Below are 19,218 nucleotides of genomic sequence, written 5' to 3'. Positions count from 1 at the left end.
GGTAGGACCGCCCCTGATGGGTTGGGTTTGAGTAGGCAGAAAAAATTTGATTGTATTTGGTATTGAATAATTTTTAGTTTGGCAAAAAATGGAGTAGGCGGTTGCCTACCCTGCTTATTATTGATTTGCATGCAGACAAATTTCTTCGTCGTTAAGACCAAACCCAAATGAAAAAGTTATTTGCTATTTCCAGCCACTTTCTTGTTTAAAAAGTTTCCATTTGACAAAAAAAGAAGATCAGCCTCCATTTATACATAGGTGCCAAAAGAACTAATTGCAATGGTCGCAAGTTTTGTGGCATGCCGCATGCTTTGTTTGAAACGCGCGTTCAACTCACCTTATTATAGTAACACAAACCAACTTATTATGAGCAAATGTATTTCATCAATCCACATGATTTGCAATGATTGCTTCAAAACTCTGCTTTGGACCTCTTTGGATCAGCCTACTGGGAGATGATCCTCCTTGTAACTTCTCTTGGAAAGGAAGAAGTTTTACCATGTGGTTTTGTATGATGAATTGGATTAATTAAGCTCTTATTGAATCACCAGGTGGCTACAATTGAATACTAACCCCCTTTATTAGTTTGTGTTAGTATTAATCAGATACTTTCTAAGGGTTAACTGTCAATATAAAGAAAAAAATTATCGGTATAAGAGTTTGTAACTCAAGTAGTTAATAGCAGTTATCATACGCATGAGGTCGTTAGGTCGTATTTTAGTCAAATGGCTTAATTCAATATAATTGTTTGGGCCTAATTTGACACACACACAGCCCACTTCTCAAAGGCCCATGAAACCAAAACCGGGCTTCAAACTATCGGATCGGGATAGAGAAAAAGCTAGGCCTATGTCCTTTTCAAAGGTGGCAAGAATGAAAAAAATGCCAAAGGGATGGCTGTTACGTTTTAGACAAATCAAATAGAAAAATTGGATTGGTCTCAACCTATTACCATCTCTCAAAAAGGCCCAGCAACAATTTCTCAAAAATCCACATGAAACCCACGTGAAACCTTTCTTCGCAGACTTTGAAAAATCAGCAAAATCAACTATCACAGAGTTAATTGGGAATTTAAAAGAAAGGGTCAGTGGCTGGCAAACTGGGAAGGGACATCTCTGAAAATTTTGAAGATCAAATCCCTTTTACATATATATATATATATATATTTTTTCTCTATTCTAGAGAAGGTGATTCTCCCAAGAAATAAGCAAACTTCAATCTTAGAAAGAAATAAGCAGGAAAGCAGGAAGTTGTTCAAACTGAAGAAAATCAAACTAACCATCACAGTTGAAATCTCACAAGGGGCCCATTATACGATTGATGAAAGCCTATTTGACTGATTTCAACTTAGTATTGAGGAAAGGAGGGACTTCTCTATATACGATGCCTTATTCAATTAGTATTGATGTATGCATGCTTAGTCTTTGTTAAGCTACGTGTAGTCATTGCTGTTATGGTTATGCTTAGTCATTGTTAGTGTAGTATGTGTCAAAGAAAAAAAAATGCTTAGTAAGCATAGCTATTTACTAGCTCTGTCAATTCACCAAAAAAGGTTGTATATAGGAAGTAGGAGGTGGTAGTTTTTCCTTGCTTTGAACTTGACGTGTAAGTCAGTTATGCTAAAACTTTTCTATTTGAGATTGATTACTCGACAAGTGTCATTCCACTAGATGACTAATCCTTCTTAGTATGAGCTGGTGGTATTGAGACTTGGAGCAAAGGTTATCAGTTGAAGTGCATCTTCCACCAATTAGAAACCATTAGTTGCCACCTATGTAGTAGTATAAACAGAGAGTTGCATGTGGAAATGGTTTACACATCTAGAGAAGGGCATGCATAGCTTGCTTAAGAAACGAGAATAGCATATTGGTAGAGAGATAAAGAAAGAAAGAGAGAGAGAGAGAGAGAGAGAGTGGTAATAATATTCTTGGAGGAGTTAGAGGTCGGAGCTTGTGTTTTCTTAACTTGGAGTTAGCTTTGGAAATAATAAGGTAGGGGTTTCTTGGGGGGCCTTTTATAGAGATTGATTTAATTAAATTTCGTGAGCATTATATTATGCATGGTACTGATTGATCTACGTTCCTTGTATTGGGTGTTTATGTACTCTTAACTGCTTGAACAATGTGAGCATGATTATATGTACATTTGTGATATTTAAATGAATACATTGTTTTTATGAGATATGTGAATAGAATAACTATATAATGTCATGGAAATTATTTGGAGTTTTTGGGTTGAGAAAATAATGGTGGAAAAGAGGGTAATGGAAATGGTCTTTTGTGTAGTTGAGTCTAACTCTTGGCAGGTACCAGGTCTCAAGGATTCCCACAGTGCACATGGTTTTTATTGGGTGATTCGGGACTGGCGAAAGGGAGTTAGACAAGATGACTAACAAAAGGGGAATTATGGGACAGTTGAAATGGGTGTTAGTTTATATAAATGGGCATTCGGGGCCAAGTGGTAAAAGCATGGTATGGGACGTGCAGGTCTGCTTGTCCAATTATATGAATTAACGGGATTAGATGAAGAGCATTCATGCATTCTTACTAATAATGTGAAATTTGGTTGCTTGATTATTTGTCACTTAATTTAATTATATCAATTTACCATGAAAAGGTTTATGTCCCTACTGAGCTCTGGTTTTGCTCACCCCCTAATAGATTTTGCAGGTACCGAACCTGAAATCTAGAGCTTGTGATGATTTTGGCATGTCTATAGAGTGTATTATAGTTTGTGGATGAATAATGAGCTACTCTTTTAATGAACTCTAGAGTAGTTCTGACTTGTAAAATAATGTAAAATTTTTATGGTTTCAGATGTTATCGTTTCCGCGTTTCTACTGAATATTTTATGTGAAATATTTATTTTATTTATTTAAATGTTTTCTTCACATTTTAGTTATAGTTTTTAAATTCTATAATTAAGGTGTGAATCACGTCTTAACCCAAGGTTTTGGAAATCCGAGGGTTGGAGTGTGACACAAAAGCCTCATAAAGCTTGAAGTAGATTAAAGCTCTGCCAAAATTGAACTTTGGTATCGATTTACAGCTGAAGCTTAGTAGTTAAAGTTGTTGACAGTTCAGTCCAGCCCGAATCATAGCCTTCTATCTAGGCATAAATGGAGTTCCAATTGTCTTTTAATCTTTCTAGCGTTGATATGTATATTTATAGTCTTGTAAAGGGCAGTTCTGCCTAAAATAGTCCAATTTCTATCAACTATTATGGCAGAACAACTGTTTTTATACTGAGATAAATTATGAAAGTCTCACCAGTCTGAGGCAAGAAAAGAACTTACTTGGGATATATTCCTCACCCAAATTCACAATCGTTTGTTTTAAAGATCAGTAACTTGGGGCGCAAGTTATCTATTCTAGAAGAAGTCTGCTAGAATCTTCATTACTAGCAGTGGCACGCTCATGCACCAAAGAAAGCTAACTTGTTGACCAGTCGATGGTTTCCAAGGCAGTGGAGAACTTTGCCCTTCCATCTTAGGAGTAAACACCAAACGAGTGAACAAGAACGAAATAGCTAGTTGGAGGAGAACATATGGAAATGACCATAAACAAACACTCAAACAGTAGCTCTTGTGTAAGTACAGTACATGTAATGAAGACACACATTTATAAGAGCATTCACAGTAAGGAGGTGTATACAGGGGTGTATGTTATACACCCTAGTCACCGGAATCGTCTCCAATGGGGAGATGTAAATGGATGTAAATATACATCACCACCATGGAGATGTAAAATAAAATGTATATTTACATCTATTTTTATATCCCTTGCAGGCGGGACCCACTTGAGAAAATAGAAGAAAAATGAAGAAAAGTCAACATAAAAGAGGACCCACGACTACCCGAATTTACACCCCATTGGAGCAAAAACATATTTACACTCTCCGGAAGTGTAAAGAGGATGTAAAAGTGGCTTTACACCCCGAATTTACATTCCCCCACTATGGATGCTCTAAGGAGGGTGGATGTATAAATAGCAATCTACCTCCATACTTGAAATGGAAAGGACAGATATGACAATAAATTATTCACCAAATCAATGGAATTAACACAGCACAAAACTAAATTAATACGTTCAAATCATCAAAAGTCCAAGCAAGCAACCTAAGATTATGTATGAGCGTAGAACACGCTTTTGTCTTTGATGACAGGACTTAGATTTGCAATAAACCATGTGGTTTTATTTATTCTTTTTTAATTGCACAAACAAACAAAACAAGTTTATTTTTCTTGCTAAGCAAAAGATAAAAGAATAAAATGTGTTGGTCCCACGGCGGCAAGCTGCAGGCTGCAGCTGATCATAGCTCACAAGCATTTGGAAATACTTTAAATACCAAGAAACTGAGAAGTTGGAGTTGAAGTTGGCCTTTTCAGATTTACTTGAAACCATTTGGCATGGAGTTGAGTTCTTCAGCTAATGTCCCAAGATGGACGACAAGTCCAAGCCCAACAAGATCATTGTTGGCATCAGCTGTGGGAGGCCCCAGCTCCAAGGAAAGTCATGTTCTTGACGATGATCATGCTAAGATGAAAAGGCAAAGCAGCACAGCTTCTGCTGAAGATGGGATTTCCTTGTCTCTAGCATGGACAGAATTTTTCCCATTTAGCATTGTGTTTAAAACTGGAGCTGCTCCAAACTTTGGTTTAGATATTCATGAAGCCCCATCTCTGAGATTAGAATCTGCGGTGGAGAAGTCAGTAGGGATTGATCAAACGGTTGCAAAGCTAGGCTATGGAAAGGATTAAAGTTATGTTGTTGGTGATGATATTGAAATTGGGTTGAGAAAGAAAGGTGTTTGCTTGACATGGAAGGACCTGTGGGTTGGTGTATTTGATGGGAAAAATGGGAGGAGAATGATTTTGCAGGAGCTTACAAGGTTTGCTCAACCTGGTGAGATGTTGGCTATCATGGGTCCTTCTGGCTCTGGCAAATCCACCCTTTTGGATGCTTTGGCAGGTATCTCCCAATTTCTAACTTATTTACTTATATTGTAAGTATTTTTTTGGAGTGCTTTTGAAATGGCTAAAAACGCTTTCTGACAACCAAAAACGGATTGCATAAGCATTTTCTGGAGAAGCACATGTTATGTGCTTATTCAAGAAGTAATCCCAAGTGCTTTTCCATGAAGCACCTGTATTTTTTATGAAAATTTCAACGTTTTTATAATAAAAGCAGTTTTGTTAGAAGCGCTTATGACCATAAGTGCTTTCTAGATAAGCAGTCCCAAACAAGCCCGTACAAATCTTCTCTTCGTTGACCTTTTTGTTAATTTGAATTATTTGATAAAGTCAGCTTAGCAGCTGTGAAGTTTTCTTTATTCCATAAAAAAAAAAATTACTGCTGAAAAACATTTGAATATTGCAGGCAGGCTAAGTTCAGACACACAGCAGATAGGGGAGATTTTAATCAATGGCCGTAGAGAAACACTTGCTTTTGGAACTTCAGTAAGAATAGTGAAGGAAGGAACTCATTATATATGCATATCTAATCACATACAATCCACTGTAATGAACCAAACCTTCACACCATAATGTGAAATCCTCTTGATTGCCATCTGAACCTTCCGATTGCCCGAAATCTGGTTTATGTACAATACTTCTCATTTTCATATCAAAGTGTTCTTCTCTTGTAGGAAATAAGAATTTGGATCCTCTCTTATTCCTGGAAAGGTCAATAATAATTGATGTGTTTGATTTATCGATATGCAGGCATACGTGACTCAGGACGACACTCTACTGACTACATTAACAGTCAGGGAAGCTGTATATTACTCAGCACAACTCCAACTGCCTGACTCCATGTCCAAAGTAGAAAAGAAGGAAAGAGCAGAGATGACAATAAGGGAGATGGGCTTGCTAGACTCCATGGACATATGGATTGGCGGTTGGAGCGTAAAAGGCCTCAATGGTGGACAGAAAAGAAGAGTTAGCATTTGCATTTGAAATCTTGACTCGCCCCAAGCTTCTCTTCCTTGATGAGCCTACAAGTGGGCTAGACAGTGCAGCATCTTACCATGTCATGAACCGCATTGTTAAGCTAGCACACCGGGATGGAAGGACGGTTATTGCATCAATTCATCAACCTAGCAGTGAAGTCTTTGAGCTTTTCCAAAACCTTTGCCTTCTCTCCTCTGGTAGAACAGTCTACTTTGGCCCTACTTCAATGGCAGAACAGGTATTAGCTTATTTGAAGAATGAATGTGCAACCATGAATCATTCTGACTTTCATCAGCTTAAATAAGTTTACTTCTTATGACCAATTAAATAATTATGCCAATCTAAATGGTGCAGTTTTTTGCTTCAAATGGCTTCCCTTGTCCTACTCTGAGAAACCCAGCAGATCACTACCTTAGAACCATCAACAAGGATTTCGATATTGTAAGTCTTCTGAGAACAGTAATCCCTTCATTTTAAAAGCAATTAGCTTCATTGGATAAACTTATGATTACTCCAATAACCAAAAATAAAAACAAAAACTTTCCTTGAATATTGACGCTAGGATATCCAACAAGGGTTTGATGGCAAACCAAGCACTGAGGAAGCAATTAATATTCTCATACAATCATACAAGTCTTCAAATCATTTCCAGCAAGTTCAGAAACAAGTAGCTGAAATTTGTCAACAAGTAAATAAGCCTATGGTTTTGAATAGTTCAAATTTAATTTTAAGCATTAGCTAATCAAACACAGAAAAAGAAAAAAAGAAAAAAAACATAGCTTGATTTTCTTATGTTTTGTAGAAAGGTGGGGCTCTAGAGAAGGGAAGCCAGGCCAACTTCATAACCCAATGCCTGGTTCTGACAAGGAGATCTTTCGTGAACATGTATCGTGATCTAGGCTACTACTGGCTTCGCCTTGCAATTTACATTGCCTTGTGCTTATGCGTAGGGACGATCTTTTATGACATTGGCTCCACTTTTGGCTCAATACAGGTAATTAGGTGAATTCTAGTGACATATTTCTCTACTGTTATCATACGCATTAACCTGTTAGTATAATCTAATAGCTTCAAAATAACTGAATTTTCAGGCTAGAGGTGCAATGCTCATGTTTGTTGGAGCATTCTTGACTTTCATGGCAATAGACGGCTTCCATATTCAGTTGCCGCTACGTGTGCCTTCGGCACTCACCTTCGGTACCAAACCTACCGATCGCAACATTAGGGCAACCTCGCCCCTCTGGACGCGTGGCGGTCTCACAATTGACGCCCAGAGTCCCACATCGAAACTCTAAACAAATTGCACACCTCCCAAGGCCTATAAAAGAGGACACCCATCCCAGCTTGAAGGTAATCAATCAGAACTTACGGCATACTGCCTATTGATCTGTAGTTCAAACTTACTTAATCCGTACTTACTTAAGCATCGGAGAGCCTTCGGCCGGTACCACACCGGTGCCCTAGGATTACCGTGTGTTTGCTATCTTACAGATCGCACACCCTACCGAGGACATCAGATACCGAAGAGACCTAATCACTAAGTTACGCGGGAAAGTATTAAACCATTTTTCTGCGTCAACAGTTTGGCGCCGTCTGTGGGAAATCGATAAAATCAACCTACAATTCCTAAAAACAAAACAAATGGGAACCACTTCAGGACCACAGTTCCTTTCAGAGGACGGACTACCGTACGGTATGCCAAGTGGAGCAAGCCCGCTGCACCTAGCACCTTTCGGTAATCCTCCGACGCTTCGACCACGGTCGGCGGAGCTCTTGGCTCAAATGACCTCCCTCCGGAAGGAGATGGCTAAACTTCAAGAACGTAACAATCTCCTTTCGTCCAAAGTGGACGAAACCCAACGGTTGCTTAATCAGCAGGAAACACAAAACATTCGGACCACCGAATCTTCCCAGTCGCAGACCCGGTCGGCGAAGAAGGAAGCGAGGGGCAAAGGCAACGCGCTGCGCCCTCAAGCGGTGGTGGTCCCGCCACCCCATAACCAACCTCACGTACCGAAGAAGGTGTACACCGATTGTCGTCATCGGATCAACGACAAGAAGGATGCCGAAGCGGCATAGATCCCCAATCCGAATAAACGCCCGTTTGGGACTCCGGATGAGGGTCCGGGATAAGTCGCCCATTCGGAGGGTTCGGGGTTTGGATTCAGCACTAGAGTCCGATGATGATACGTCCCGGCAGGGCAACGAATCAAGCTACCTCGGAAGCTCCCGGAGTACTCAAAGCGCGACGCCAAGTCCAAGGAGAGCTTCCAAGACTTGATTCGGCGTCCCGGTAGAGACCCGCCATCCGCCTACTCTTTCAAAGAATCCGAAGATGGAGGATGACCGAACCCGATCCCGAGTCACGATTGGGAAAACTTGGCGGGACCGTTTACGATCGCATCAAGAAGTCAGATCGGACGGGAGGTACAGCCGTTGCGCATTCCTTTCTATACTTGTGTGGAAGATCCCTTGATGCACCTTCACTCCTTCCAATCGGCAGTTGGGTGTAAGGGCCTCGGCGACGAGGGCAATGTCTGCTGTTTCCCTCGTCCCTTACGAGCGCTGGAATTGGTTCTACCGTCTCGAACCAGGGACGGTACACTCATTTGACGAACTAAAGCAAATTTTCCTCAACCACTTCATGATCCAGACGGACCGTTTGTACTCTGCCGACGATCTGTACACGATTCGGCAAAGGGAGGACGAACCCCTACGGAATACGCGGCGCGCCGATCCACAGTACTCGAGGTGTCCCGAAGCAGGACGATAGGGCAGCCTCGGCGCCTTCAAGAGTGGCCTACGGTCCTCTCACTTCCGGTACCTCGTGTGCAAGCAGCGCGACGTATGGCGAATTAATAAGCGGCGGCAGTCCATGCAAAGGCGAATACTTCAACTCCAAACCCGGGCCTTCGGCTCGGAAGGAGGAATCGGCCACCAAAAGTTATCTGGCGAACCGCGACCCATCGGCGAGACACAAGCGGAAGGGCGGCCGGGATAGCCGTCGGAAATTCAAAGAAAGGACGCGGGAAGTATGGGCGTAACGACCACCGGGCACCCTACCGAATCATGATCGCGCTCAGGAAGTCTTCACCTGCTGAACACGACGTCACGAAACCGTTCTAATGAACGAACATGACCAGATCCCGGCCGACCAACCGGAAGCCCAATCGGCGGGATAATCGGGACACGGCAAATTCGCCGATATCACCGTGAGCGACCACAATACCAAGCGCATCGACCGAGGAAAATTATCGGCGCTTGATTCGGGAAGGAAAGTTGGATCGATATCTCGCCAGCCTCCGCAGCCCGACTCCGAATGCGGTGGCGGATCAACATGATCCACATGATCGCGGCGGTCCCACTGGCGGGACCCTCAAACCGTTCGGTAAGCGGTATGTGCGTGCACCACTTGTCCTCGTGTCTTGGCATAGACGGCGATCGGAGCCGTAAGTTGCGAAGGTGGGATGGGAACCCATCACCTTTTGTGAAGAAGAGGAGGAGGATCATCTACCCCACGACGACCCGATGATCATTCGTGCGAAATCGCCGATTACGATGTGGGTCGGTCTTGATTGATCGAAGCTCGGTGAAGCGTAATCTTTGCCGATCGTTCAAGGGGGAATTGCCGGCGGCATGGTCAATCGGCAAATTACACCTCTACTCAACTTTTACGGAGATCTGGTCCAACCCGGTAGCATCACCGCCCATCGCCTTCGGCGTCGCCCCCAGAAAAACAATGACCTACGACCAATTCCTCATTGTCGATTGCCCGACGGCATACAACGTCATTATCGGACGAACGACACTCACCAAGGTCAAAGTCCACTTGTCGCCCCACATGTTGCTGATGAAGTTCCCAACGCGCAACGGTACCGGAGCCATTCGGGTGACGGCTCACGCGACGGACGTGCTATGCCACGACCCTTAAGTCGGTAGCGACAAACCGCCAATGGAAGCCATGACCTTGCGGGGACTACCGAGCGTAACGAACTCATCGGCGACCCGGGAGGAAAACCTAACGCCATTCGCAATCTCCCTTTCGGTGATTACATTGGGCTCCAGATAATCAACGCCGAAGACAAGCTCATTCGGAACCCCCATCGGCACCCTAGGATTGCGGGGTAGACTACGGACACTCTCGGCGGTTGGGCGGTTCGGCGGCCGCCACCACGGCGGAAGTGGAGGCCTCGGCTGGTTACCACCGCTCGCCACCCGGGCGCCAAGCCCCACGTGGCAACCGTCGCTATATATGATAGACAAGCGATGCGGAGCGGTCATAAACCCTTCCCGATACCATGTGTGGGGACTGGCTGGGCCTTTCGCGAGTATCTCGGACGTCGGTATCACTCCTCCTCGGCATCAGCCCGCCGCTTCAACGTCGGAGTCAAAGAGACCGTCCGATGACTCCTCGTCGAACGCATTGGGCTCGCGCTCGGAGAATGACTCGCTATCAGACATCTACAAAAACAGGCAAAAAGGGAAACTAAGGCTCATGCCGGATGCTATCCTACCGACCCCTACATCACCACCTATGGCGACTAGACTACCGAATGAAACCCTATGGCCAGTCTAGTTCAAACCAAGGAAGGACGTAAACTCTTAAGGTATGTAGAGATGGAAAAGTAGGGCTACCGAACGGTACCTTTGTTTAGCTTCTGGAGGTGGACGCAGACTGCAACTACTTGGATCGCTGAACACGGAAGGCCCTTCCTACCGTTGGCAGCACCGGAAATCGCCTGGTTACCGTTAGATCTCGTCGGAAATCGCTGATTGCCGTTAGCACTCGTCGGAAATCGCCTCGGATAGAGCTCTCACTCCTCGCAGGATGCAAAGTGAATTCACCACCGGGGTCATCCCTATTTATAGGAGGGAGTTTGACAACGGTACTCCTCGAAAAACCAAACGGCGCATTAATGCGCGCGCGCCATCATCACTGTGCCACGTGTCGCTCATCCGTGGGCAGCGGACGGCACGCGAGGCCGAAGTCGAAGCGCTCGGGCGTCCCTTCACCGTCGGCACCGGCGACCTTCGACTTCGCGTCGGCCTCTGAACTAATGATGCGGAAGGGACAATGTCGGCCCCTTCCCAAAGATCGAGTTACGAGCGGTAGGGCCGTGGTTCCTTCCGAGGACAAGCGCAAATCCTTCCAAGACTCGCAAGGGGACTTGGGGACTCTGTTTATACCAAAATGAACAGCCAATGAATACCGAACACGTGGACCAAACCAGGGCTACTTGTGCCTTCGGCACTCACCTTCGGTACCAAACCTACCGATCGCAACATTAGGGCAACCTCGCCCCTCTGGACGCGTGGCGGTCTCACAATTGACGCCCAGAGTCCCACATCGAAACTCTAAACAAATTGCACACCTCCCAAGGCCTATAAAAGAGGACACCAATCCCAGCTTGAAGGTAATCAATCAGAACTTACGGCATACTGCATATTGATCTGTAGTTCAAACTTACTTAATCCGTACTTACTTAAGCATCGAAGAGCCTTCGGCCGGTACCACACCGGTGCCCTAGGATTACCGTGTGTTTGCTATCTTACAGATCGCACACCCTACCGAGGACATCGGATACCGAAGAGACCTAATCACTAAGTTACGCGGGAAAGTATTAAACCATTTTTCTGCGTCAACATAACATAAGAGGATAAAAATGATATTGATTGACAAAATGACATGTTTGAACTAATATAGAGACTGCATGTCAGTTAAAGTTGATTTCTTTTCATTGTTGTCAAAGAAAAAAGAGTATCTAATATATTCTCACTTCACTATGTTTTGAAAGGTTGCACGCATCGATAAGACTTTGTTTGAAATATAACGAGCATTTACGCTCTTAAGCGTTTTAGTTCATCACTCTAAAAAATTTATTAAAAATTCACATGATTTCTGTGATTCTTTAAAAGTGATACCTAAAGAAGCGTTTTTTTGGCCATTTTCGGTCAAACGCGGTTAGAATTGCTTTGGATTAGCAGTTCCAAACAAACCCTAAGTTACATAAGCCCTTGATTTAGCCCAAATAGCAATGGGCTAATGAGTTTTAATTAGGTTAGATTCCCTCCAACCTTAAAAGAAAGCATAAAGAATCAAGGCATAGGGCAAGCATACGACATCGTATTACGGGTGTAGCCTCCGAATATAATCCATGGCAAATACGAGTGAGACACGAGCGTAAAACTTCGTAGGAATCAGAGGTCCAAGAGAGACAGAATGGAGGAGGAGGAGCATGAGGTGTACGGAGGAGAGATCCCAGACGAGGGAGAAATGGAGGGGGATATTGAAGCTCATCATGCCGACGTTGACATGTCCACCGCCGACGACGACGCCGTCAAGGTACTCACAAAAACCCTAGCAATTGATTTGTTTTAGAAACCAAAATCATAAAAACCAAATATCGAATGATTTTGGTGTATTTGATTTTATATTATAGGAGTTGGACGAGATGAAGAAGCGCTTGAAGGAGATGGAGGAGGAAGCTGCTGCACTTCGCGAGATGCAGGCTAAGGTTGAGAAGGAAATGGGCGCTGTTCAAGGTTCCCTCTCTCTCTCCTTTTAATAGTAAATTAAAATTTGGTTTTTGACCTTATATATAAATAAAAATGTATTCTTAAACTTTATTTTTTGGCTTCCCATTTGTTTTAAAATTCCATGCTTGGTTACTGAAAGAGTTAGACTCGGGGATCAAAGCTGTTGGTGTCAAGTTGGGGCAAAGGGATGTTATGGGATTGTGCATATTACTATGTTCTGGTGTTTATATGTTTATTGAAAAGCTTTAGTGTATATCAAGAAATCTAGAAAATAGAGCACAAGGGTCTCATTATGCACTCTGTTAATTGTTTCTTTTTATAGTGTGATGTTGTCTGCATTTCGGTAATTACAGAACTTTTATTGTCCTGAGGACCTTAAAATCTTATTTCATTTGCGGTATGAGCTACACAGAGCTTTCTCATATGCGGAAGGAATTTTGTTTCGACTTCTTTCGAATAACATGCTCATTGTAATTTGTTTCTTCTGACAATGAATGCTAATTTATCTTTTCTTATACTTCGACACTATTTCCTTTCTTTGGTTTACACTTTTTCTTCTAATGTTATACCTCACTTACCTATGTGTCTGATTTTTTTGTTTCACACAGATCCTGCAGCTGTGGCTGCTTCTCAAGCAAACAAAGAAGAGGTGGATGCACGATCTGTTTTTGTTGGCAATGTGAGTAATAATGTCCATTATTTATTGCCCCCATCCCTTCCCCCACACCACCTAAAAAAAATGAGAAGAAAATTTCTTTTGACATAAGTGTTTGCATTATGTGTTAAGCTTAGACATGTCTTGTCCTAATGGCCATGCTGCCCTGCTTTTACTTTTCATGCCGTTCTCTTTTGAAGTGGGGTTGGATATTTTTTGTCTTACATAAGTTCTTTTTCTAGTTTGTAAGTTGCCTATGCTTTACCATTTTTGGATTAACAAGAGTTTATTATCAAAGAGGAATAAAGGGTTTTGGTCCTCCTTGTAGTTTGGTTATTCTCTGAAGTTATGTCTATGTTTTACATTTATGTGGCGGATGATATGCAACTTCAGAGTCATGGTTTGACTTTATGTCGTACTATGATCGCAGGGTCATTGTTGTTCCTCAAGTTCTGTGTATACTGGACATGTTACAATGTAGTTTGAGGGTGGGTTAAAGTATTCTGATGTATAATTAGGATGTCATTAAATGGGAGAAAAATGTTGTTTGCATGTTGTAATTTAAAAAAAGAAAAAGAAAAAGGAACAAGAAATGCAAAAGTTGGAAAATGGGAGGAAAAAAATATCTAAGGTCTCCACCCAACAAAAAAAATAATTTGCGAAGGTGAAAAAAAAGCGTGAAAAGAAAAAGAAGAAAGAGTTGAAAAAAAAAAGTAAATGTGGAAACTAGAACAGTGAGTTGTAAGTGATATGATTTATTGAGGAGGAAAGAAGGGGTGTTTTGCTGAAAATATTCTAAGAGAAGGCTGGGACAAGTGGTAGGATGTGAATTAAAAAGCTTCATCTTCAGTACACAAGAGGGCAGCAGCTTAAATTTTGAAGAGCAAAGGAAAGTTGGGTTTGCAGAGCTTCGCTGCTCCTGGAATGGTGTTGGTTGGTGGCTCAGGAATTTGTGCACATGTACAAATGTGGCGAGGGGTACATGATTCTGCTTCCCTATGGCCTTGATTCTCTTATTTGTCAATTACGTTCACCCAAATTTAAATTTAAAAAAACTACCTGATATTACTTGAGTATGATTTTCTTCCACGCATGATGTTTTTGTGATCTCTTTGTCCTCTGCAAGATTTTCAATTGCTCTTTTCACATCTCACTAAAGATTTTCAGTTGTGAGTTCTTTATTATGGACTGATCACTGCAAATCCGCTTTATTTTTATCTGATGAAATACTTATAACTTCACCTTGGGAAAGGTGAATCCAAATATCTGTATGTGTGTGCGCCCTTGCATATTGTCCAATGTGACAATTTTAGTGGAGAGGAATGTTAAACCTTTCCAAGCTGTTATAGGCTAACAGCTTTCTGTATTAAACTGATAAGAATTATTCATGAATTTTTTCATCTCCTGAAAAACAAATCTAGTGGAAATAAGATTAATCAAAATAATGCTAAGAATGTAGCATGCAGTCAGCCCAAACTTCTTGAGTTCCCAGGCATGAAGGGACTAAACAATCATTGGAATGTTGGCAGAGCACTAGACCAAATTGAAACATTCATTCCCGCAAAAAAAGAAAATTGGAACACGGTATTGGAGAGATGAGGAAGATGCAAGTGCTGAACAGCCCAAGTCACATGACTTTAGAGAAGAGAAGTTTGATGTTGCATAAATAGTAGATTGCTAATGGTATGACTTGGTTATTATTACAAGCTGAATTGGCAAAGATGGATGCATTGCCAAGTGGCACTAATTTAGAGAAGAGAAGGTGATGTTGCATCAGTAGTAGATTGCTTATCAAGTGCCATTGCCAACTAATACTAGTTGTGAAGATTTGCTGTTTATCTATATGAAAAATTCTGCAAGTGGGGGTTTGAAAAAATAAGATGTAAAAGGCAGAGATCAGTATTGGGGAACTGCTTAGTGGGAGCCATGCTTGACATACTGCTACAGTAAAGGGTTGTATAAAAAAATTCTAATTTGAGAAAAATTTTCTTTATTTCATAGTAGTAGTCTCTGTGTGTGGCTCTGCACTAAGTTTATAGCACTTAAGGTTTAGGGTCTCCAAACCAAGAGGAAATCAATATATTTTGTCCTTTTCTTTGGTCTAATGGACACAATGTTTTATGTGCTATGGATAAAAATGTTTTACCAGGAAGAGTACCTTCAAATGCTTTCTTAGCACACCTTATTTAGAAGTGCTTTTGAGCTTTACTTGCTTTTCTTTTTTGGACTCAGTGTTGGCTTCAAAAACTGAATAAATCATATTTTGCAGGTTGATTATGCATGCACACCTGAAGAAGTGCAGCAGCATTTCCAATCATGTGGCACAGTTAACAGAGTGACTATACTGACAGATAAATTCGGCCAACCAAAGGGTTTTGCTTATGTGGAATTCCTCGAAACTGAAGCTGTTCAAGAGGCTCTTGTTCTAAATGAATCTGAGCTGCATGGGCGGCAATTGAAGGTAACTCATCAGAAAGCTGGACCTGGATGTTCTTGTTCATTATTTTTGCAATAATGTTTGTTAATTTATTGCTTAATACATGCAGGTTTTGCCTAAAAGGACCAATGTTCCTGGTATGAAGCAATACAGACCTAGACGCTTCAATCCTTATATGGGTTACCGCTTCAGGCGGCCATATGTACCTCCTTACTTTTACTCCCCCTATGGATATGGGTAAAGTTCGTTTCACTGCTCTTACTTTCTTTGTATTAGTCTTTGAATTAGCCTAAGTGAGATGATTGATATGTCCTTAATTTTCCCTTTAAACATCTGCAGGAAGGTTCCCAGGTTCAGAAGGCCAGCTCGATACATGCCGTATTACTAGAAGATTGTTTGCATCTTGGGCTGGCGTATACATCTGGTTGATGGGTGCGTTATCTGATATAGGGCCTGTCATCTTGTGTTAATAGTTGATATTTAATTTTGGCCTGTTAATTCGATACAAGTGTCGGTATTGCTGAAGTACTGCGAACTGTATGAATAGAAACTATAGCGTCCATTGGGTGATGTGGTTGAGGGTTATGCCGTGTGAACTAGATGATACAAGTTTCGTATTGCCAAATAATGCAGTTTATGCTATGCTTTTTGTTTGGTTGATATAATTCCTACCATGCTCAACAGTTTTGCTATGCGTAAAAAATTTTGTTTTGCATTAGTTGTCTGCCTTGTGTTCCATAAGTATGGATGGTGGAGGATGATTGAGGGCCTTAGGGCCAACTATGCTGAATATGTGGGCTCGCATGTCACTTTGAAGACCCTCTGGCAGAACTTTTGCCTCCGCTTTGTGGTCTCTCACTGGTCACTGGTCGTCTATGGTGTTCATTTGTATATTGTCACGTTGCACCTTCAAGCCAATACCACCTACTTTAATCGATTTTTCCCTTTAATGCAAAATTGTTTTGTCTTTGTAATTTAATTTGCCCCGGATTATACTTAAACTTAAGTGCTACGCGTGAGAAAGATTTAAACAAAAATTGAGTCAAATTACGAGTAATTATAGTGTAGTATGGTAATACGGTCACGTGGTATGACTTGTCCATATGTTATAATGTAAGTAGATACTTATTGATACTATTCCCTAAAAGAAAGAAATATTAATCATGTCTTCCGCCTATATTACATGTGGTGATGTTGAACTATGTGAAAGGAGATAAATTTGAGCTTTTTATTATTGATATTTGAGCTTTTTATTAGTGATTGCAAACTAAACCAAACTATATTTGTAGGTTGGAGTAGAACTATGTGGTGAAAGGAGAAGGAGATGAATTTAAGCACTTTATCATTGTATTTAGAAGAAGATAATATATCAATAGATAATCAAATCGTTACAAGATGACCTACCTCTCTGAGGAAAACCCATAGGGACAAAATATCAAAGAAAGAGTACCACATTTGTTAGAGATTGCAAGATAGTCAAACATCAAAACTCTTAGGACAATCCTCAAGCAGATAATCTTTAAACCAAGGTGGTGAGTTAGTAGTAAACCAAGACGATCTGCAACCCCATTAGTTATGCGGGAGCAAAACAAATTGAATAGGATGGCGTAGATACAAGAAGTCGTCGAATTTCCTCAACAAGGACCCATTCGGCCGCATAATAGGTCCCCTCCTTAAGGTCATCTCCAATTATGTTGGGGCTAAACTCAAATTTCCACCCTACAAAATACAATTATTCATGTATTTTCAAGACTCAAATTTTTTTCCCTCCAACCTTGCAGACTCATAATTTGAGTCCGCAACTTTATTAAATTGTTTAAGAATGATTAACCCCTAAAATTTATTTCTTGACATTATTTTTGTTTCAACACTCGTGATTTAATTTTCGAAACATTTTAACCTAAAAAAATTAAAATTCTAAAACATAATAGAATTTCACTTAAATAAAAACAAGTACAACACCAACAAATATAGCTATTGGAATATTTAAAATAAAATTTATATATATATATATATATATAAAAGACAGCAACATCAGATTTTTTGAAAATATGGTCGTTGTCCATCAATAATGAAATGTGCCCCAGCTTTTTCGCACAAAGTTGCTGTCCAAACAGAAACTCCCAGCGGGCCGAGCAAATATTGTTCAGCACGTGGGCTTCAGAGGAAAAAAAAAAGGCAGATTTTGAGCCCACAAAAAATATCAGTTCAAGCAATAATGGGACTGGAATTTCACCCAAGATTTGAGATTTCTCAAATTTTCACACCCCAAAATACATGGATTGGAGAAGTGTTTTGGACTCAAAACTCAAAATTTGAGTTTCCACCCCTTGGGTTGGAGATGGTCTAAGAAGAAGTTGAATTACATTCAAAGAATTATACTCAACTAGTAAGGGCGAAAAGGAAGCATCAACCGCAAAGGAAACTGAACCACATTGTGAATTTTTGAACTTTAAAGGCCTGGTATTATTATTTTTTTCCTTTTTTAAATGGCTAACATTGGTTTGCGTACGATTTGAGGTCTAAACCAAATTTTACGAGACCACATCTACATACTTGGGACTCGTTTGGTGTCTAGAATTATATTGAATTGGATAATCATTATATTTAAGGCATGCTGGCAAGTTGAAGGAAGAAATTGAGAAATGTTGTCCAAGTTGAAAGTAGAATTAGACACACTCGTGAAGAAAACTTATCTCATACAAAATGGTAGGATATCAACACCTATTGAGGCCCAAAAAAGTCCATGGTTGGGCCCAAATAAGTTTTCGGTCCAATATGATACTGTATTAAGAAAGTCACATATCGGAGTACACGAAGGCTCGTCATATACAAGTCATAGTCCACGTGCCATGCTAAATAAATAATTTGTCATGCCAAGGATTGAAATAATATTATAAAATACAAGCCCATGCTAAACTAAGCACCATGTGCCTCTTCAAGGACGATAAAATTGAAGCATGTCAAGCGACATGCCACGCCAAGCAAAGAATTATTACTCCGCAACCGATCAAGCCACAAGTTTAAGTGGGCCCAAGCCACTTAAATACCCAGGGCTTGCTTGAGTGAGTTGTGGTATGGATGGTAATAAATCAACATGAGGCTCATTGATGGGCTGAGAAACGGAAAGTCTCGGGTTGCTTGGGAGCCTTGGGACTTAAGCCCATTTCTTAGGCCCAAACATGTGGGTGAGCACCAAAAAGGAAAAAAATAGCCTAATAGCCCAATCAAAATAGCCTATTGACTCAACCAAAAAGCCCAACGTTTAATAAAAATACCCCACTTACTTAATGAACCACCTTGGCCTATGCAATTACCACAAATGAGCCATAAAGGCCCCATCACCTGGCTGGAAGAATAAAAGCCACGAAGAGGAGGTCTAAAGGTTCATTGAACAAAGCTGCTGGGAGGTTCCAGCACATTGGGAGAGTAAGTTTCAAAGCAAAAAACATTCGAGCAACCAAGGGATATTAGCACGTAAGCTGCCAAGAGGAGGAGCACTCTTCAAACCAGCATGTACACCCATTTGCTTTCCTTCATCAGATCTGGCCAGGGAATGAGGAAGGAAAGAAGAAGAAACATAGCTAAGAATGAAGCCTCCCACTGAACAGCAGCGAGAAAGGGGACCTTGAGCTCCCA

The 19,218-nt window shown here is 41.3% G+C and overlaps 1 protein-coding gene and 1 pseudogene across 2 annotated transcripts; both read left to right on the top strand.

The window, feature by feature from the left end:
• The first annotated feature begins 4,408 nt into the window (after positions 1-4,408).
• On the top strand, positions 4,409-7,245 carry LOC103334489 (ABC transporter G family member 1-like; annotated as a pseudogene). Its single transcript, XR_016124775.1, has 7 exons — positions 4,409-4,970; positions 5,379-5,458; positions 5,723-6,188; positions 6,305-6,391; positions 6,513-6,638; positions 6,753-6,944; positions 7,042-7,245. The product of XR_016124775.1 is annotated as an ABC transporter G family member 1-like (transcript).
• Positions 7,246-12,105: 4,860 nt separating this feature from the next.
• Positions 12,106-16,244, top strand: LOC103333853 (RNA-binding (RRM/RBD/RNP motifs) family protein). Its single transcript, XM_008236763.3, has 6 exons — positions 12,106-12,293; positions 12,391-12,493; positions 13,096-13,166; positions 15,412-15,603; positions 15,689-15,816; positions 15,919-16,244. The coding sequence occupies exons 1-6, from the start codon at positions 12,171-12,173 to the stop codon at positions 15,965-15,967; spliced, it is 666 nt and encodes a 221-aa protein (XP_008234985.1). The 5' UTR covers positions 12,106-12,170; the 3' UTR covers positions 15,968-16,244.
• Positions 16,245-19,218: the final 2,974 nt, after the last annotated feature.

The sequence above is a fragment of the Prunus mume genome, linkage group LG1, assembly GCF_029339155.1.
Source record: "Prunus mume cultivar Tortuosa linkage group LG1, ASM2933915v1, whole genome shotgun sequence".
Classification (NCBI taxonomy): Eukaryota; Viridiplantae; Streptophyta; class Magnoliopsida; order Rosales; family Rosaceae; genus Prunus; species Prunus mume.
The sequence above is the reverse complement of the archived record's forward strand: the minus strand, read 5'-3'. Positions and strand labels throughout refer to the sequence as shown.